The sequence below is a fragment of the Sebastes umbrosus genome, chromosome 3 (assembly GCF_015220745.1).
Source record: "Sebastes umbrosus isolate fSebUmb1 chromosome 3, fSebUmb1.pri, whole genome shotgun sequence".
In the NCBI taxonomy this organism is placed as follows: Eukaryota; Metazoa; Chordata; class Actinopteri; order Perciformes; family Sebastidae; genus Sebastes; species Sebastes umbrosus.
This window is the reverse complement of record NC_051271.1, coordinates 25,698,446-25,721,041: the sequence shown is the minus strand read 5'-3', so window position 1 is coordinate 25,721,041 and position 22,596 is coordinate 25,698,446. Positions and strand designations below refer to the sequence as shown.

Genomic DNA, 22,596 nt, shown 5'->3' with positions numbered 1-22,596 from the left:
CTGTTGTGTCTTTTATTACAAGTCAGCTCTGTGTTTGTACTCCACTGACCTGGCATTGACTCTACTTCTAAACAGGCTTGTGGAAGATGAGTGAAAACATTGGACACCAAGTTGAATTAAGCAGCCGGTCAGCAAGCTTCATAAATGAAATGAACAAACAAATTTGTTTTTACTTTTCAAGCGCGGAGTCTCTGTTGTTTCCTCTTCCTCCAGCTCGGCCCTTTCCTTTGACCCCATGGCTTCCTGCTTCCTCCTATTCTTTTAGTCTCGTCACGGAAAATGAAAAGGAAAGTTGCGACCAGACAAGTTTCTGTAAATCACATTGAAAGTGAAAAAATCAGAACCAAAGATGGAGAAGTTGTAGGTGAAGCTTGATACCTCATCTGCAGACCTGTGAGGTGAGTATTTGGACTCTACATGATTTCATTCTTGATCTCTTAAATGTACACAAACTGATATACTTACAACTGTTGCATTACTGCTGAGGCTAACCTAGCAATAGACCTGGCTTCAAACATACTTTAAAGTACAAGTCTGGTGATATTCTATATTGTAATTCAAAGGGGTACCTTGACCTCTGACCTCAAGATATGTGAATGTAAATGGGTTGCCCACTTTATGATAATCACAGGCAGTTTGGGGCAAGTCATAGTCAAGTCAGCACACGGACACACTGACAGCTGTTGTTGCCTGTTGGGCTGCAGTTTGCCATGTTATGATTTGAGCATATTTTTATGCTAAATGCAGTACATGTGAGGGTTTCTGGACAATATTTGTCATTGTTTTATGTTGTTAATTGATTTCCAATAATAAATATATACATACATTTGCGTAAAGCAAGCACATTATTTACTCCCATGTTGATAAGAGTATTAAATAATTGACAAATCTCCCTTTAAGGTACATTTTTAACAGATAAAAAAAGATGTGATTAATTTGCAGTTAATCACAATTAACTATGGACAATCATGCAATTAATTGTGATTAAATATTTGAATTGGTTGACAGCCCAAAACTTTACATAGCAAATAGTTGCTTACTGCTATATTAACGCTCTGAATATCTTATAGAAAACGTTTAATAATTGCTGTTTGCTTTTACACAAACAATAATCTAAATATTTGACATTATTAGAATAAATAATGAGTCTGAGAAACTAGTTGTTTTTAGCAATAAATAAAAGGTGTTAAAATACTTTTGCTCTGCTGAAAGAAAACCTGTAGAGGATTTCATATTTGGGGTTTTGCCTGCAGTTACAGCCTCACTCACAATGAGCTCTCTTGTTATTGACCTGAGAGAAAGAAAGGCATGCAGGGCCAGCTGATTAACAGAGCTCTGTGTGTGTGTGTGGGTGTGTGTGTGGGTGTGTGTGTGTGTTGGAGTGTAATGAGGCAGGTTGAAGCTTTGACGTCAGCATTGACTCAGTCGACAGGAGACGTAAGAGGCAGACAAACTGGACCTGCAGCTCATTTTCTCTGCTGTTTGTTTCCTTCAGATCAACATGGCTGAAACACACAGAGTGACAGCGCAGGGCAGGAAGGTGAGTTTAAACACACCTGAGCAACAGGAAGCAGGTGAGAGGTTAAATAAACCACCACAGCAGAGAGGAACCTGAGCAGTCTGACTGATATGTCTGATTGACTTTTGGGGTTTTAGTTGTACTTTTCAGGTGACTGAAAACTAGTTTGCCTAGTTCTGAAAGAACCTGTTGTTGTGTCAACTGGTGTCAAGCTGTCCAGACTGACACAATGCAACTTCCAGTCAGAATTAACAAAATAAAAGCTTTATTTTCACTATGTGGCAGCAATTTGAATATCTTTATGAAATTATATATAATACAAAATTATAATAAACATACTGCTGGTTCAGTAGGAAAAACTTGCGGCTGGTAATGTTTTTCACACTTAAAGCGACCGGGAAAACCAAGGCTGTAGCTACCAATGAAGACAATAGTGGTGGAAGTACATTTATTCAAGTACTTTATTTAAGTACAATTTTGAGGTACTTGTACTTTGAGTATTTCCATTTTCTGCCACTTTATATTTATACTCCACTACATTTATGTGACAACTTTGGTTACAGCTGATAATACAAAATGTAATCGACTAGTGTTTTTAGTGCAAATCACAAACTATCCACCTTTACCAGCTGCAACATTAAAGTGCTGAACACATTAATGCATCAATAATTATAATCCAGTATATAATATATATTATTCTGAAATGGGCCATTCTGCATAATGAGTACCTTTACTTGGGTACTTTAAGTACAGTTTGCTGACAATACTTATGTACTTTTAATGCAATTTTAATGCTAATACTTTTAAGTAAAATTTTAAATGCAGGACTTTTACTTGTAACATTTTCTTTTACTTAGTAGTATTTCTACACTGTGGAATTGCTACTTTTACTTTAGTAAAATATCTGATTACTTCTTCCACCACTGGAAGAAAGCCCTTGTATTGTCTCTGAGATTTTTTTTTATTTCTTCTTTAGAAGACTTGATGAGGAATTTATAAAGTACAATTACACATCAGTACATGGAGAGTTTTTTTTAAAACTGATCCTGATAATTATTCAAGTCAGTTTTGCTAAATTTGACTGTTTTCTGGTCCCCAAAATAAATTCAAATAAAGGGATTTGGTATTTCTTCAGCAGAAATATATCCTGGCATTGTGGACAGTGCTTTTGATCAGCCACATGTAGGGAGATATAATATACAGAAAATGTTATTTAGCCTAACAGAAAAAATATCAAGAAAATTATACAGATGTTTGAGGTGATTTTTTAGAGAGGTGGGGTTGCCCCGGTGACAATTTTCAATTTACAACTTAACTACATCATACTAAGCATCTGTCCTTTTCACCTAAAAAGTCTAACATGATCTGTGAACATTTTAAGCACAGTGTTCATATGAGCTGCTTTTATTCTGAAGGCAAAACTTGAGCTTCCTGTTTAACTCAGACTTGACGCAGAACGTCCAGGTCACAGGGCGTGTGACGTCACGCTGTGAATTGTGTTGCTTTGACTTCATTCAGTTAATTACAATCAGTGTCAGCAAATAAAATGCAGAACTTTTAGTTTTTAACTTTCTCCTTGTATCTCTCCCTCTTGTTTTACCCCAAACTCTCTGAAAAGTACAAATTGATTATACAATTCTATTTTGCTTTGTGTTATTATGTGATTATCATTATGTCATACTAAGTACTGAAAATTTGAAATACTTTAACGTAATGTGTTTATAGTCAAAGAAAAGATTTGAATAGGGATCAATACATTTAATCGGGATGTTCCTTATTCACAAAAATAATTGTAATTTGAAGTAAAAAACTGAACTGAAGATACAGGTACATTTACTCGAGTACTGTACTTAAGTACAATTTTGACATACTTGTACTCTACTTGAGTATTTCCATTTTATGCTACTTTATACTTCTAGTCCATTACATCTCAGAGGGAAATATTGTACTTTTTACTGCACTACATATATTTGACACTACTAGTTACTAAAAAACACATGATATACTTATATGATATGATGCAGTACTATACTACTACTCTACTCAGCAGTATACAAATAAGCATCTCAAATTGGCTCCACATTGAACTACAACATTAACATTCTTTTACATGTATTAGTGATAAAAACATAATATTACTTTAGAATAATATAACACTAAAGAGGCCATTCTGCATAATGAGTACTTTTGCTTTTAATACATAAGGTACATTTTGCTGACAATACTTATGTACTTTTATTAAAAGACTTTTACTTATAATGGAGTATTTTTATATACCATGGTATTTCTACTGTTAACATTAATTCTATTCAATATTAATTCCCTCCAATTATGCTTTAGTTTATTCTACTTAAGTCACACTCCAATTGCTTTATAGTAAATGTCTTATAAAGAAAACACACAACTCAGCTAAATGACATATATCATTACCAAGAGAACTTCTCCCTCTCTGTAACAGCTGATACATTAGCTATGTTAACTGCTATGTTAGGTTTAGGGTTTTTGCTGTGTGTCTCTCTGCAGCACTCCCACTACTCTGCCCTCTGCTGGTATAAAAGAGTTACTGCAGATGGGACTAAATAAACTCACCCTTTATTTGAGAGGGTTACATTAGCAGTAGATGCTCCCTAGAGTAGCAACACGAGGCAAAAACAAAACAAAAAAACAGTAAAATATGCCAAAAAACATGAATATAAAAATATCTGAAAAAAATTGTAAAATATCTGAAAAATATTGCTAAAACTTCCAAATAATATTTGTAAAATAGCCTAAAAATATAAAAAATATAAAGAAATATTTATAATATTTATAAAATATCTGGGAAAAAAACAGTTAAATATCCGAAAAATATTATTAAAACTTCCCAAAAAATATTAGTAAAATAGCCGAAAAATATATAAGAAAATATCTATAAAATATTATTAAAATATCCGAAGAAATATCAGTTAAATATCCGAAAAATATTACTAAAAATTCCAAAAAATATTAGTCAAATAGCCAAAAAATATAAGAAAATATTTATATAATATTATTAAAATATCAGTAAAATATCCAAAAAATAATAATAATAAAAAAATCCAATGAAAAGTACTTCAATTATTTTTGTATTTTTTTGTATAGTTTTAAAATTAAATTATTAATGGTGAGTAAATGTAAAGCCATTCAAAAAAGTCAGATTTCTCTAGAGTAGCCTAATAGTGAAATAAAGTAGTATGTTATTCAATATAATGTATTTTTTTTATTATTATTCTCGATTAAATGTCGAAAGTTAAACTTGTCTTTTCATCTGAGCACCTAAAAAGATGTCTTCTATTTGTGAGAGGAAGAAAAATACAACAATATGACAAAGAAAAAACAGCGATTTGAAATACAAATTGATTATTTGGATTATAAAGCAAAATCCATTACTTATGAATAGTTCTACATCACTGGACAGGAAGGTCCAAAGATGGAAGATTGTAATCTGAAAAGGAATTAAAGATGTCGATGTAAAAAATTCCAATTTTTGTTTTTTAAATATCTGAAATTTTTAAATAAATTATTCTAAAGATATTAGTAAATTATCAGAAAAAAAATATTAAAATCTTAGTAAAATATTTAGTTACATAAATTATCTTGGCTTTCCTACAATTCTGCATTTGCACTTTCCATAAGAAATGATCAAATGGATTTTCAAAATAATTCAAATAATCAAGTAATATATCAAGTTGCTGTTTTTTTCTTTGTCGAATTGTGGTTGACTTTTTTCACTTTAGGCTCTGAGGTGGAAAGATGACCTTACTTTTGACATTTTATAGACTAAACAATAGTAATAAATATATTTAATTATATTGAATAACATACAATATATAAATAACACCACCAGGAAAAAAATTCCACTTCTGCACAAACAACGATCAAGTAATTTAAAACTATCTAAACATTCTCAATGTTTTCTGGAAATGCAGATCCAGTCAAGTCAAAATCATGTTTTTTTTCCCTTTCAGAAATGGGCTGTTCCACAGAGAAGTGCGACTGATGAAAATAAACCGAGTGTTCGTCCTCCTGACAGAGATGCTGAGAGGACTCTGGTATTTCTATTCCTCAAAATCACAATTTTATTTTCATAACATTATAGCATTTTTCTCAAAATATTTCAACTTTATTCTCAAGGTGTATTCAGTATTTTTTAATTTTTTGGTAGATGATATGAATGGCTTTCATTACACTCAGTTTTTTTAATTGCATGTTTTCATTATTCTTGTTTTCAACTCAGAAGCATTTTTGCCTTTTTTTCTGTTCCAGTCCAATTAGATCCAGAATAACTAATCACATTTAGAGCGCTTCTATTTGTCTTTGTGTGTGTGCAGGCGGTTCCTTTCAGAGGACACATCACAGATGGGATGCGGCCAGGGAAAAAGGTTGTAGTGATGGGTGTTGTGGACTCCCATCCTGACAGGTGAAAATAAGTTCATGTAACTTCCACTTTCCTTTTTAATGCATCCTCCTCCCCTCAGTATCAACACACAACTACTTACTGAATATTCATGGGCCCCAGAGAATGAACCATGATGATTTCAATGACCTCTCGGCCTTTCTTCTAGTGCACCATCAGGCTCAAATTCACACTTGACCAACACTTTTGTCCATGAAGTACACTTACATTTACACGTCCTGAGGGTATCATTGTCTCTGATGTCCATCGAGAATAAACGTCAAGAATTCTGCTTTGAAATCATTGTTGCCTGAGAATCATCACATTTTTAAGTTTTCTTTACTATCCAATAATCCAGTGACAGTTGTCTGTATCTTCATGGGTACACTGCAAACAGGAGCTGCTAATCGCTAATTCTGCATACTTTTAATGTTGCCAATTTTCAAAAAATACAACCAAATACCAGAACCTATAGTAGATGACATTACAGCCGCCCATTTAGTAAGGATTTATCTTTTTCTGTTATCATATTGGTTCCCAAATGTGGTCATATGCTGGTGTTTACATGTATGTTTCCATCCTTCAGATTAGTAAAACATTTTTGTCTCTATCTTCCTCCATTTTCACACAAAAATCAAATTTCACACTGAGCTGATTTAAAAAAAGAAATAAAGTAGAAGGACAAGCAGCTTTTCTTGCAGAAAAAAGTCAGAGATCCACTTTAAATGACAGGAGAACCAATGAGTTCGCTGAAAACAATCAACTAATAAATTCAGATGTATTATTATGGATTAAGATACCCAGCAGTATATGAAGCACTTTAAATTAGCCCCACCTTTACCAGCTGCAACATTAGTGATGCTTACACATGAAAGCATTACTAGTTATAATCCTGAGATATTATGTAGCGTATGATTGTCCTGAAATGGGCCATAATGAATAATTTTGTTTGTTTTGTAACAGTATTTTTACACTGTGGTATTCCTACTTTTAATTAAAAGATTTGAGTATTTCTTCCACCACTGGTAGTTGGAGCTTGCTCTCTATTGTTTGTGTTTACCCTGAATCCTTTATATAAAGTCAGAACAGTGTCACAATCATGGCTGGTATTCGTCTCTCCGTTAGGTTCTACCTCGCCCTGACATGTGGTCGTGGAACCAGGGAGCCTCCGCCTGATGTGGCTCTGGAGGTCTGTGTTCGATTCAAGGACCGACAAGTCCTGCGCAGAGCCTGTGAGTCTGGATCCTGGGGAGACGTTGAAAGAGCCATGCCTTTCTTCCCCTTCATCAGAGACCAGCCATTCAAGGTACCAGCAGACTCTAAATCTGTGCAGTATAGTCTTCAGATGTGGCAGCAGCCAGCTCTTGTTCGTACCGGGAAAATTGTCCAAATCCAAATGTCAGGTAGGCCTACAGCAGAATTGTTCAAAACTGTCACACAGACTTGTTCATAACCACCCAATACTAAAAGCTACATATGAGCATGGCAGTTTGCAGTGCTGAAATCAGAAGAATTACAAGCATTGGTTCCTTCACCATACTCAATTTTTAGAGAAAAGAAGGTCACAAACCGTTCACATTTTGTTCTGACTAGGGCTGTAATGCTATTCATTTCTTTAATGCATTAACGCAACTTGCGTAACTATTTAGGTTGTAGCGGGCTCAGTTACTGGTATCATATGAAACTAGAAAAATCGAATGAATCCATTGGTACCAACCTTGTCTTACTAGCTTGTCACGAAGGAGGCTAAATAATGCTCCAAACTTACACTAAATTTTGGTGAGGAAAAGCTGGCATGGCCATTTTATCAGTGTCCCCATGACCTCTGACCTCAAGATATGTAAATGAAAATGGGTTCTATGGGTACCCACGAGTCTCCCCTTTACAGACATGCCCACTTTATGATTATCACATGCAGTTTGGGGCAAGTCATAGTCAAGTCAGCACACTGACACACTGACAGCTGTTGTTGCCTGTTGGGCTGCAGTTTGCCATGTTATGATTTGAGCACATTTTTTATGCTAAATGCAGTACCTGTGAGGGTTTCTGGACAATATTTGTCATTGTTCTGTGTTGTTAATAGATTTCCAATACAAATTTACAGTATATATACAGTAGCATAAAGCAAGCACATTTGCCCACTCCCATGTTGATAAGAGTATACTTGACAAATCTCCCTTTAAGGTACATTTTGAACAGACAAAAATGTTTTGATTAACTTGCGATTAATCGCAATTAAATATTTTAATTTATTGACAGCCCTAGTTCTGACACAAAAGAGTACACGTAAATACCACTATCATACATTCTGAAGCTGTAATATCAGATTTTTGTTTATAGTGGATTATCTGTCTCAGACACTGTTGTAAAGATGGTTAATTTTGGAATCTCTTTTATCAGGTTTCACTTTAAATTTCAACATGTCAAATGAAATTGACCAAACATCCCCTTGTGTCTCGTCTCTCCTCCCAGATTGAGATTTATTGTGAACACAGTCGGTTTCGTGTGTTAGTGGACGGACAGAAGCTGTTTGACTTTCACCACAGACTGACGTCACTCGGCGACATCGACACATTATGGATCAAAGGCAGCATCACCATCACTAAACTGGCCTGAAGTAAAGGACTTCCCCGTTGAACACGAGCCCCCCTTCTCAAAGTCATGGATCTCAAACTGTTTGAGTCATGAACAAACCTCCAGGACTCACCTCGTCTGAACACAATCTGTATTCACTCTGGACATCAGATGTTTAATATGGAGAGAAATTAGTCTCAATATTGGGGACAAATATAATAACCTTTCAGCATATTGTAATTCAATATGGATTCTGCTGGACGGCAGACTCCAGCTCGGCTCTGATTGGTTGTTTTCCTCCGGTCTGTGAAATCCTGCAGATGCCATTAGGAGCACCAGAGGACACCAGAGGAACATGATGTTTTTCAGATTACCTGTCTCATGCTCTACTCTCAGGATATAGCGACTGTTTTATAAATATAACTTTTTTAATCATATTTGCTCCATTTCTGCTGCTTTAAGGAAAGTTGAAACTCTATCCCAACCAATGTTGACCATTTAGCTATATTATGCAGAAATACAAAGGTGTAAATGAAGATGAAAGACTGTGTCAATATTGTGAACCAAATGAAGATGAGAACAAAATTCATTTCATTTTATTTTGTCCTTTATATCGTGATTTATGACAAATATTTTTTTTTAAAAGTTCATATTCCTGGTTTAGATTTGATAGGTATGGAGACTGGAGCCTTCATTGAATATATTTTTGATAATGTTTTTGTATGTTCTGAATATCTTTCTAAAGCATGGGATAGGAGGAGAAAAGTAACATACAATAGATAAATTCCTCAAACTCTCATGCCTTTTTTTAGTCATGTTTGGATTTGTGTATGTGTCTTGTGCTTAGGGGGCTGTGATTGTATATCTGTGACTGTTTATTTGTTGTATTTCCATTGTGGGATATATCCTGGAGCATTATTTGTGGGAGGTTCATGTTCACAATTGTGTCTGGATGATGTTTATGTTCGGATGATGTTGGTGTATTGTCCCTGTTAGATGATAGTTAATGTGTCTGAATAATCCCATGAGGGATGAGTTATATAAATGACCAGACACGAAAATAAATTATTCATTCATTCATATACAAACAGATGTTCAGAAACTATAAATAGTATCTAGCAGCATATACTGGGATTAATTGAAGGCCGCAGAGGCTGTGGTTGGGATTGTTTTTATATTTAGTTGTATGTTAATCAATTCAAAGAAAAAAACAGCAAATTGAAATATGAATTGATTATTTTGATTATTAAGCAAAATCCATTTGATACATGTTTTCACTGGACAGGAAGGGGATGGTGGATTTTAATCTGAAAAAGGAACTAAATTTGTTGATGTAAGAAATTCCAATTTTTGTTTTTTAAATATCTGAAATTTTTTAAAATCTTAGTCAAATATTTAGTTGAATAAATCATCTTGGTTTTCCTACGATTCTACATTTGCACTTTACATAAGAAATTATCAAATGGATTTTATTTAATAATTCAAATAATCAATTAATATTTCAAGTTGCTGGGTTTACTTTGTCGAATTGTGGTTGATTTTTTTTCACTTTAGGCTCTGAGGTGGAAAGATGACTTTATTGTTGACATTTAATAGACTAAATGACAATAATAATGAACAGATTTGAAAATATTGAATAACATAGTATATATATACATATATATATACAGTATACAGTATATACTATGTTATTCAATATATTATAATATATTCATTATTATTGTATTATTGTATACAGTATATATATATATATATATATATATATATATATAAAACACCATCAAGCAAAGAAAAAAAACAATTTGACAAAGAAAAAAAACAGGAACTTGAAATATGAATTGATTATTTTGATTAATATGCAAAATCCATTTGATCCATGGTTTTAACTGGACAGGAAGGGGATGAAAATTGTAATCTGAAAAGTAACTACTACTACTACTACTACTACTAAAATATCAAAAAAATATTAAAATCTTAGTAAAATATTTAGTTACAAAAATTAACTCTGTTTTCCTACGTGAAGTTGTTGATATATTTCCTCCTCTCACAAATTGGAGACATCTTTGAGGCTCTTAGATGATATTACTTTTGACATTTTATAGACTAAACTTACTTAGATATTACATTTTTGAATGGTTTTACATTTACTCACCATTAATCAATAATCACTTTATTTTGAAAACTATACAAAAAATACAAAAATAAGTACAGTAGTTTTATTGGATGTTAAAGAAACACAGGCACACTGAATATTAATAGAAATCACTTAGTTCAACCATTACATGTATATATATATATATAAAAATATAAATGTCCGACAAATGTCCGAAAAAAGTAAAACAAAAGTGTGAAAAATGTCCGAAAAAAGTCTCCCGTCACAGGCTAGATTTTTTAAAGCCTGAAAACAGAGCCATGAGGAGGTGCAGAAGTCTAGTTTTGTCTCAGAACACTTGAATTACAATAAGTTGAAAGTTTATTATGGAATTTTTGACCAATGATGCCAAAAATATTCTGCCACTTTATTAGGTACAAGATGTACCTAATAAAGTGGCCGGTGCTAGTACTGGGTGTACTTCTGCTGCTGTAGCCCATCTGCTTCAAGGTTGGACGTGTTGTGAGTTCAGAGATGGTATTCTGCATACCTTGTTTGTAACGAGTGGTTATTTGAGTTACTGTTGCCTTTCTATCATCTCGAACCACTCTGCCCATTCTCCTCTGACCTCTGACATCAACAAGGCATTTCCGTCCACACAACTGCCGCTCACTGGATATTTTCTCTTTTTCGGACCATTCTCTGTAAACCCTAGAGATGGTTGTGCGTGAAAATCCCAGTAGATAAGCAGTTTTTGAAATATTCAGACCAGCCCGTCTTGCACCAACAACCATGCCACGTTCAAAGTCACTTAAATCCCCTTTCTTCCCCATTCTGATGCTCGGTTTGAACTTCAGCAAGTCGTCTTCACCACGTCTAGATGATGTAATGCATTGAGTTACTGCCATGTGATTGGCTGATTAGCTATTTGTGTTAACAAGCAATTGAACAGGTGTGCCTAATAAAGTGGCCGGTGAGTGTATATCGTAGTGGATTTACTCACAAGTTATTCTATGTACTTAGAAATAAGATTTATTAAGAGAAAGAAAGTTTTACCAGAAGACAGAGTGGCCATCTCTGCTTCACATGATCTTACAAAATCAGCAACTTCTGAACCAAGTTTTTGTGTTTTTTTATGTCTTAAAGAAGAGAGATAGTTGAAATGTGGTGAGTACACAAGGAGAAGACAAAAGTTCAAAGTTAAAACACAATGCTCCTTGCTGTAGGCTAAAAAATGACATTTTGCTGATTGGGATGAAAACCAAAATGGTTTCTCCTCTTTCTTCAGCATTTTCTTTTGTCTTGTTCGCAAGTTTGTTTCCTCCATCAAACCAGACAGCGTTAGTTTAAAAAAAAGTATGAGGAAGATACAGGCTGTTCCGCTGATTCAGATAAAGAAGTGGAAATGGACCGAGGAATTGAATATGCTGAGTAAAACAAACATCCAGACAAACAGACAACAGATTTGACACTGACAAAGTGAGCAAGTGTGAATGATGACGGTGTGCTACTGGTTGGATTTAGTTGAGGAAATGCAAAATGGCCTGAAAACAAGTGCAACAACAGTGAGGTCAAAAAGTCACCCGTTTGTAAAGTGGAACTCCCACTAAAGCCTAAATAAACAATATAAAGACAAGTTGGAAAAAAAGGAAAAATACTAAAATATAACAATATAAAGGGAAACAAATCTGTAACAGTTAAATGAGCAAAGTAATAAGTTTGGGCCAGAAGTAATTTTTTTTCTTGAGGTAAATTTGTGATATTGGGCTATACAGTATAAATAGAATGAGCTTGACTTAAATCATAGAAGTTAAACAAGGGATATTGAGAGTTCACAGCTGTTGATGCGTTATGACTTCACAACACATCAGTATGTTTTCGGTTTCAGTTCCATTTTTCATCAACCACATAAAAAACAGGTAGTAGAAAAAGCTAAAATTCATTAGAAGTGTAAAGGGCTGTTTGAGAAGTCAACAGGTTTGCGTAACTAAGAAGACGCCCTCGTTGTCTTGTGTTGGGAAACACCAACTGTCGACATGACTCAAGTGTTTTTCATTGCCCAGCCACACCTCGACAGGTTTTGTCCAGTCCAACTTCTTTTGTTTAATTCTCACGCTGAACTCACAGACAAAATTAACAGACTCTTTGAATCCTCCAGTTTGTAAACCCTGTTAATTCTTTCAGCAGGTACAGTAATGTCTGTAAAAACCATAATACGGCATTAATGTATATGTGATTCAATCTAAAAAGGGGTTTGTGTTTGCTTGTTTTTTTTGCATCGCTTGAGTTTGTCTTAAATTACATTGATTTTGGATGATGGGAAAGCAGAGGTTATGCTAAATTTAGTCAGAACATTGAGGTATTTCCTCATACATAATAATCTTCAGTGTATGTTTGAATTAGCACAGTAGTACATCTCGTGGACAAGTCTTCATTTTTTGAAAACTTACTTTTTTTCAATCGTCACATATACATACGTGAGATTTGACCTCTGCATTTAAGCCATCCTAAGCATTGTAGGAGCTGCTGTAAAGCATCGGGTAGCGACTTGGGGTTCAGTGTCCCCCTCAAGGACACTTCAACATGCGAACAGGAGGTTTCTACAGGAGATGCCTACAGACATTTTAGGCACATGCCTCGGGCTCCTTGCCACTATGGGGCACAGACAGAGGGGTGAAGAACATCAACTTATGAAATAAAAATATAACATATATAGGCTATAGGAAGACATCGGACTGACTAAGGGGCCGTTCACATGCCGCGTTTTTTGCGCGCTCAAATCCATTGTTGTCAATGTAGACGCGCGGCAGGCATGCTCAAACGTGGGAGCAACGGCGTCGCGAAGCGCAAGTGTTCCCAAATGCTTATTTTTCAACGGCTGCGCTCCGAGATAAAAATAGTTAAATATCAGTCTGCAGTAAATATAGAGAAGTTAATCATTTTAGTGCAGGTCTACCCGGAGCTTTACCATCTGTCCCACGGACTATTTTACTTGCTTCGCCCTTTCCATCCAAGAAGGTCACAACATCCATTTGAAAGGTCAGCCAACTTGACTCAGAGAAATCGATCAGTAAAGCTACTGTGAGGGATTTATGGTGCTGGAAATCCAAAATTACTGCAACTTCATCATCGTCATCGTTGGAGCACGCCGGTTTTGGTTGCTTAGTAACAGCAGGCGCGACAGGAGTGCAACCTCCGAAGCACTTTGGATAAAAGGATGAAAGCAACACGGCTGGCGTTTTCTACACTTTTTTAGACGCGGCATGCGTACGGCCCCTTATGTGTAAACTATCGGTAGATTTACCGATGTTCCCTAAACGTCTCATTATGCAGACTACTGCTACTGTCCAACGACTTGTTTGTTTGTGTTTGCTGTCAACAAACTTTCTGTATGCATTTAATTTGTTCATTCTAAATTCATTGAATTAATTGTGTTTGCATTGTTATATAATGCTAAACATTTAGCAACGTATATTTGAATTAGCCAGTGTAGCATATTAGCTCGGGATCATTGAATCTCATTTTCTATAGTAACATTTGTTATTGTTTGTGGCATCAAAATTCATTAGCACCTGCTATGAACATCTTCCCCCTCCGTAGCTCCCTCCCCAATTATCTGATAATGTGACAGTTTAAAAGTTAATTTGTTTGTTTACGATATATCAAAATGTGCATGTAGGGGGAGGCCGAAAAATACAGTCAGCCTCGTGTAATCCTTCCATTTAATCCAGCTCTGTCACAGACATGCTAAAAGTAATTCAATCGTATTAGAGAATTGAGCAATAGTCTCCTGCCCTTGTCCTCTCTTTCTCTCACTAACCTCCGTCTTCATAACTCAATGCCAGCCCGTTCTCATTCCCAGGGCGTCAAATACCGAGGCTTTGTCACGGCCGTTAGCGTTCGATACTGACGCACAACACGAATGCGACGCATTAAGTAAACCCATCCGGGGCAACAGTAAACGCTCAAGGAAAGTGCTGTGGTGACGTAGTTTAAAGAACGAAAGAGACACACAGGGCAGGTGGGAGTGGTGTGTACACAATGTCAAATCACAGTCACAGTTATCATGTTTCATGAAGGAAATAAAGGCGTATACATACTGTCACTTATGCGCACAGGCGCACACGCATACACATGGTATTACGTCCACAAAAACAGAGGTTATGAACTAAGATGCACAGCTGGAAATCCATTGTTTTGCATTCAATAAACCTAAAACATTGGTCCACCTACACGTTATCATGTGTCATGAAATAAATAAACTATGACAGAGAGGCTCAGGCACTCATCTACATAGTGTCACTTGTTATGCGCAAAAAGCATGCACGCACTCCCACACGTGTTATACATCCACAAAACCAGAGGTTAAAAACTCAGATACACAGTTGGAAATCTGTTAAATGTTTTGCAATAATAAACCTATAACATTGGGCCACTTTCACTGATTCCACAACTAATTAAAGGATAACCAACATCTTTAAGCCACATCAAGAACTGGTATGCAGTTAACCATATTAACTATAAAACACCATAACGCTCATCCAGAAACGTAGCCACAATTACAAACGTATATGGTAGTTGTTTTTAACTGGCTAGGGAGGGGGGTGTTTTATAGGCTAGTACAATAAGAAATTACTTCCATTACCAAACTGTATGACTTAATTTTACTTATAGCTGTAAAAGTATTTCAGTTAGTTTTTTAGTCAGGGGAGAATTCAGCTTAGGGGGCACAGGGACCTCTTTGGACGGACCTGGACCCCAAGGCCCGCCCCTAACGCCGACACTGCTTATTAATCAAAAACACATACTGTCTTTTTTCATTTAAATATCATTAATTCCAAATATATTGATGCTATTCATCTTTTTTGAGCAAAAAGTTCAGCACAGTTACTTATGTGTACAAAGGGAGGGAGGATTAAGTGTTATATGACTGTGTATGCACATTGTTACCACTACTTGGCCTTACTTAAGATAAGCTGCTTTGTCCTTCTGTGAGAAAGGCAGCTTACTAGTTAACATGTGCGATCGAGACTTGAGAGGAGGAGGAGGAGGAGGAGGAGGAGGAGGAGGAGGAGGGCATCAGTTTCAATGAGGGGGGAAGGATTTGGCCAAAACTCTTTGTGACAGGGCTCCTTGTTACACTACAATAACAGAAAACTCAGACCTCTGGCCAAGTGCTGTTGCGCAACCGGTGGTGTGATAGTGTACACAAAAGAGAGTGAAATAGAGTAAGGGGCAACAGAGATGAAGGGATAAGTGTCTGGAAATGATATGTTTTCTTGCTCTGTTTAACATGTTTGCATTTAAATACTCATCTTTGACTTACTTCCTTGTTGATGATGAAATTCCAACGTACGGCTCCACTCATATGGTTTCCATCAAGTTAAAGAATGTCTTATCGTTTACCTTTAACATTTTGATGGCTCAAGTGGCACGATGGTTTAGTTATCCTTTAACAGCAAGAAAGACATGACTGACAAGTTTCTGTGGTTAAGATGTTCTTGTGGATTTCCATTCACTTTCCAAACACATGCAAGTCAGATAAATTGGTGATTCTGAATTATTCATAATTTAGTTTTATTGTCTTTTAAACCCTGTTAGACAGGGCCGTACCATTGAGGACACAGTAACATGCCGATGCCAACTATAGACTGTATACAAGTAGTGGACGTATAGTCACCATGACGTCATCCATTGGTTTGTGGACTGCCGTTTTGAAGCCTTGCGTTCGGCATTTTGGCCGTCGCCATCTTGGTTCTTTGTAACTAGAAATGACACCGGAGGGTGGAGCTAAGTACAACCAACTGAATAAATCATTTTTAGGCTAACAAAAAGGTTATAATTAACTTTCATGAACTGAAAACACACTGTGAAAGGGTAAAGTTGTAAGACGAAAACAACTCCCAGAGTGGACAATGCCGTGGTAGCGACCTGTCAATCATAAGGTAGCCACGCCCTGAAGTATATCGTCTATTTGACTCTAAATGGGACCATAATTTACTAAATGAACATCATGCTGTATTGAAGAAGACTTGAAACTAGAGATTGAGACCATAAACTCATGTTTACAATGTTTACTGAGGTAATAAATCAAGTGAGAAGTAGGCTCATTTTCTCATAGACTTCTATACAATCAGACTTCTTTTTGCAACCAGAGGAGTCGCCCCCTGCTGGCTGTTAGAAAGAATGCAGGTTTAAGGCACTTTTTTCAGACCCGGAGGTTGCCCACTGGTACCAACAGACAATGGACTCAAATGCAAAACTTGAAAACACAGAGCAGGTAGAATGAAAAGTCAATACTTGCAGCAAGGGTACACAGGATACAGTCCAGAATAAGGCAGCGGTATCCAACATCACGAGGCTAAGGCTGAAAAAACACAAAAGAAAGGTCTAAATACCACTAGGAATACACAAGAGAAAATGGCTGGAACACTAAGAAGAACTGGCAACCGACAAGGCGAGCACAAAGACTGAATACACAGGGGAGGAAGGGTGATGAGGGACAGGTGAAATTAATAGGAAATCAGACAGGTGGGAAATACACAAGGACAGGAAGTGAAGTATCTGAATGAGAGACAAGGTGAGTATTTCAAAATAAAACACCAGACAAGAATGAATAAAACATGACACAACGGGAAAAATAAGCTAGGAGAAGGGCAGATCATGACACACTGAGGTCATGTCCTCAGCATTTTTAATGGGAATTTATATGGTTTTGGCAACCACATTCTCAATAGAAAACTAACTTTCTGGACTCAATATAGTTATTCATTTGAAAGATAAAAAGCATTCAGTATTTTCCCACCAGCATTTGTCTCGTGGCAGTGTGGAGAGCAATTGAACTACAGTAGCATTTAGACCTTCACAAATAAAATAGAAAATACATTTGAATAGTTAGCTGAATACAATTTTTAAAAATAAAATGAAAAATCCAAATAATTTAATAATTTTAAGAGACTTCCTTTGGTTTTTTGGGTGACAGTGAGAGTGTTATGTTTGCCAAACACATTGGTAAAGCCTCGATTATACTTTCTGCAAGGACAGTCGCACACATACTTGCCAACCTTGAGACCTTGAAACAAAGGGAGGATTTCAAAACCAAAGCGGGGGGTCTGGGTGTCTGGTGACTTAAAAATAATGAAAATAACAAAATATAAAGTACACTGCAACACCATTTTTATTTTAAACTTTTAATTTTACCTTTAATTCTCAGGAAAGAAAACTGTATAATTCTCTGGCATAAACTAATATTCATCATTTTTTCTAAATTTTTTGCTCCTGCTTGAGTATTTCTTTCAGTTAGCTCTCTCCATTTTTCCTCCGTCTCTCACTCACTGAAGGCCCTTTCAGACACAACGTGACAACGGCACCACTGCGCCCTGAACCCCATTATTTCCAATGGCTTGCACCAAGCGACGACGGCTTTTTGCTACATCGAGCAAAGCCCAACTTCGGCCGATGCACGCTGTGATGTGCGCTGAACCCAGCAGCGAGCGCAACTCAAACATAAGCTCAAACTTATCTGTGTCAGGAGCATAGACAACTCTCTTCCGCCGGGAAACGACATTTGGTGTAGCTCTATTGTCGTCCGGGTGGAAACAGTAAGGATTATACACGCTGTACAGTGCCAGAAACAGGTTAAGATAACGAAAAGGAAATATCGTGTGAAAAATTGCCATAAATCGAGTGAAATACGGGAGAATTGTGACCCTGTGAGGAAAACGGGAGAGGGCAACGAAAAACGGGAGTCTCTTGGGGAAATCGGGAGGGTTGGCAAGTATGGTTACATGGAAATGAGCTGACGTGGAATTGTGACGAGAAAAAGTTTGGATATTTTATTCTCCAACAGACATTCTCAAAGCTCCTCAATCTTCTCCACCCATCCCCAAATTTGCCCAAATTTGGATGTGCATGTCTGATGGTGTGACGTCCCTTTGGCCCTGTGGACACTCGCGACCGTCGCGTATGCGGCAAGCATAAATCACGTTTAAGTCCTTATCATTCAAGTTAGCTGGAAACATAAAAAATTCTGAAGACTGAACCAACTCATGGAGGGGAAAGCAAATGGTCTGTTGGACTTGGACTCCTGACCTCAATATTTATAAAGTCCTGGCTATGGCCCTGTTGGTAGACCTTTGATGAACAGGTGTCAAGTGTCTGCTTAAAGCTGCAGTGGGTAAAATTGGAGCAAATATGATTAGATAAAGGTTTTTATAAAGCGGTCACTATATCCTGACAGTAGTGCATGAGACAGGTAATCTGAAAAAAATCATGTGCCGATGTGTCCTCCAGTGTCCTCCAGTGCTCCTAACGGCAGGCTCCTGTCCTGCAACTCTGCAGTTTCCCTCTCATAGAGGACCTTGAAGTCTGACCAATGTAAGTTACTTTATAACAATAAACCTGCCATTAATGAGTGCACTTTGATTGGTACGTTGCACCCCTCCCCTTACTGCTTCATGGTGGTGGAGGAAGTAATGAGTCACTCTGTAGCATTCATGCAGGGTGCCCGTTGCTGGGGAATGGATCAGGATCATGAAAGGCAGTTGTAGCCAGCTGACTGACTCTCCTCTTTACTGAGTTCCTGTGCATGCTCCAACCGACCCATCAATGAAAAGCCACTTTCTTCCCCCCCTCTCTGGTGCGTGGCTGTGCAGGAGAGCGAGAGGGAGGTGGGAAAACGATGGACAATACAGTAACCCAACGCTGGCCAGACTCACAATGTGAGGTCTCTGTGCCGTGCTGGACCAACAAACAGAGAGGCCTTTCTCATGATCCAACCGCTCCACCAATCCCACGCCAGCATTCCTCTGCACTTTAATTATGCAGCAAACACATGCATATTCACGTGCTAATCACGTCACCTTGGCCGGGACGCCTTGTAAAGTAATAAAGATAGCAAAGGAACATGTGATCCAAGTGGACCAATACATAGAGAGGACATTACTGTCTTGTGACTGCATAAACCTGTTGATAAAAACCACTGATCAAAGAGAATTGTTGCTCTGTCCGGCAGAAGCAAACAATGATGTTAATGATGTATTCAAGTCATTTGCTACTGTATCCTGCAGAGCTTGACTTTTATGATTGATGTCAATCAGGTCAAATAAAAACTCATTCTCATATTTTCTTAGATATGATTGAATTCAGCTGCCTCCACTGATTCAAACTGTTTGTCAGTTTCAAGTGTAGATCAGACTTCAGTATGCTTGCAAGCAGAAAAGAGCTGAGAGGACTTTGTACCTCCTTGAAACCGTAGAGGTAGATTTCACAATGTGAAACTGAAATAATGACACTCGAAATCATTTCGAAACCTGACATACTGAACTCATGAGTCAAATTTCCTCAAACCCCAGAATGCTTAAAGCTTCAATAGGCAGAATATTTTTGGCATCATTGGGCAAAAATTCCATAATAAACTTTCAGCATAAAACTAGACTTCTGCAACTCCTCATGGCTTTGTTTTCATGCTTTAAAAAATCTAGCCCGTGACGGGAGACTTAGACCAATCACAGGTCATTTCAGAGAGAGAGTGTTTCTATGGAGCGTTCTTATTGGCTGTGCTCCGGCTGGTGGGCGGTACTTGGTATTTCCTCAACTGATCTGTACATGGCTGCCGGGTCACAAACGTTCTCATTTCACAGCTAAACAGTACACTACAAGATGTTTCTGGAAACATTTAAGGGAGAAATAATCATTACAGTAACAGAATATTGATTCATGTTTGATCAGCGCTGCCTTGTTTGACCGTTTCATCAGAGTTCACTAGTGATTGACAGCTGCTCAGAGACGCCAGACTCCAGCTCGGCTCTGATTGTTTGTTTTCCTCCGGTCTGTGAAATCTTGCAGATGCCATTAGGAGCACCGGAGACACATTATGTTTTTCAGATAACCTGTGTCATGCACTACTGTCAGGAAATAGTGTAGGATATATTTTCTAAAAATAACTTTTTTAAAATCATATTTGCTCCATTTCTACCCAAACGTTTCAGAGAGGATTCTCCAAACACATGAATATATTTCCAGCCCGTTCTCATTCCCAGGCGTTAAATACAGAGGCTTTGTCACGGCCGTCGGTGTTAGATACCGACGCTTAAGGCACCATTTAGCGTAGGCACCAAGCTTTCTATTAACTACAATGTAAACCCATCCACGTCAATATCAAACGCTCAGGGAAAATGTGCCGGGAGTGTGGTGACATGGCTTTAAGAGCGGATAGACCCACATTGGGCGTGTGGGAGGGGAGGTGGATGGGTTCAACAAACACAAAGCTTTCATCCAGGAGGCGGCTGTTCGTGTCCCGTGCGTCACGTAACAGCAACTGTTTGTTTATGTCCTGTGTTCACAATGTTCAGAGTCATTTTCATTGTACAACCGTAGTAATTTTAAGCCCAATCATGTTGTTTTTTCCTAAACCCAACTATGGTGGATTTATTGCCTGAACCGTAGAACGTTTTTACATCACAACATTAAGCATACCTGCAATAACAGATTTTTTAGCCACTTGGGGACAGCAGGAAAAACGTATAATAGAAATATTAAACATTCCCTGAAAACAGCTGCCTGCTGCGGCCGACAACGACGATATGAGAGCAGTGAGAGTGAACCAAAACAGTAAAGTTGTGGGCCGGACAGTTTAACAATGAGCTGAAACTAAATATAAAGCTCTGTAAAGCCGAGGGGAGCTGCAGATTCAGGTGATAGTTCTCTGTAGGTTCATCACTACGAGTGACCCATTTCACATTGTTGCATTGCTGTCACATGACATTTGATACATTATTATCATTATAAAAAATATTGATTATAGTCGCTTGAAATGTTCTGCCTTAAGATAGTGACTCCTGGGGACATACCCTCAGTGTCCTCAATGGCTTTACTTGATATAGTGGCCAGGGCTAAGTTTAAATCTATATTTATCTTCATACAAACAGATAGGGTCATAAATCTGCTTGTATGACATAGTCTATTGTAACTATTGTTTAATTTTAGCGTAATGATTTGTGTAAAGAGTTTTCTAAAGCAGCTTGTGCTATTTTCTGCTGATTATTCAAATGCTTGTCTGGAAAACTTCCTTCTTTTAACAAAGCACAGAACAGGAAGGGAGGGAGGGAGGCGACCTGCGAGATGAACCTTAGCGATTGTTGGCCCGCACACAGACAAGCGATGATGACATCCGAGAGGTGCACCACGCCACTGAATCATCTTCCTGTTGATTAATGGGGTCGGACCTGTAGACAAAACAGCTGGGGGTGGCCTTTTGGAGCGGTTAAAGCCGGGGTCAGCAACTTTTACTATCAAAAAAGCCATTTTTGGCCAAAACATTAATACAAAAAAATCTGTCGGGAGCCGCAAAATAAATGTGAGCCTTATAATGAAGGTAACACGGCTTATTAAGTCTAATGCAGTGAGGACCCAATTGCAAAGAAGAGACAAGAGAGAATATTATTGCTTATTTCATGGGCTATTTGGGGATTTATACATTAATATTACATACTCATAAATAAAAAATGTAAAATAATTAGTAAACAAAGCATTCAAATACTGATTTGGAGGTTGATTACCATGGTAACGGTCGAAACTTCGAAGCATTCAGGTCAGCCCTCCTGAAATATTAAAACTCTCTTTTTTTATTCGGTGTATAGGCTACACATGTTTGCAGTTGGTGAATGAAAGAATCACTTAAGGCCTACAAAAATGATTAATGAAAGTTAAAATGTTAAAAGATAACCTTTATTCATTTCTATATCATTTTTTGTTTGTTCGTCAAAGCCGCAGGGAGCCACTGGAGAGGGACTAAAGAGCCGTATGCGGCTCCGGAACCGCCGGTTGCTGACCCCTGAGTTAAAGGGGTCAACACACCAAAACAAACAGCGCCTGTTTCCTGATGGATTTCCTGCTCAACAACATGAAACAAATCCACCACATGCACCATCATCAATTTAAAATACTGAGTCTAATCTTGTCATTGAGAAGATACGGCAAACACTTTGTTCCAACAAC

General features: G+C 37.3%; 1 protein-coding gene across 1 annotated transcript; it reads left to right on the top strand.

The window, feature by feature from the left end:
- Positions 1-268: 268 nt before the first annotated feature.
- Positions 269-8,847, top strand: LOC119484372 (galectin-related protein-like). The gene is made up of 6 exons (XM_037763170.1): positions 269-398; positions 1,496-1,540; positions 5,506-5,589; positions 5,869-5,957; positions 7,059-7,239; positions 8,406-8,847. Exons 2-6 carry the CDS (start codon positions 1,502-1,504, stop codon positions 8,547-8,549), a joined length of 537 nt encoding a protein of 178 aa, XP_037619098.1. The 5' UTR covers positions 269-398; positions 1,496-1,501; the 3' UTR covers positions 8,550-8,847.
- Positions 8,848-22,596: the final 13,749 nt, after the last annotated feature.

Coding starts and splice junctions, on each gene's coding strand:
- LOC119484372 (XM_037763170.1), top strand. CDS start 1,502: ATGGCTGAAACACACAGAGTGACAGCGCAGGGCAGGAAG. Junction 5,958..7,058: donor GTGGACTCCCATCCTGACAG/GTGAAAATAAGT, acceptor TCTCTCCGTTAG/GTTCTACCTCGCCCTGACAT. Junction 7,240..8,405: donor TCAGAGACCAGCCATTCAAG/GTACCAGCAGAC, acceptor CTCTCCTCCCAG/ATTGAGATTTATTGTGAACA.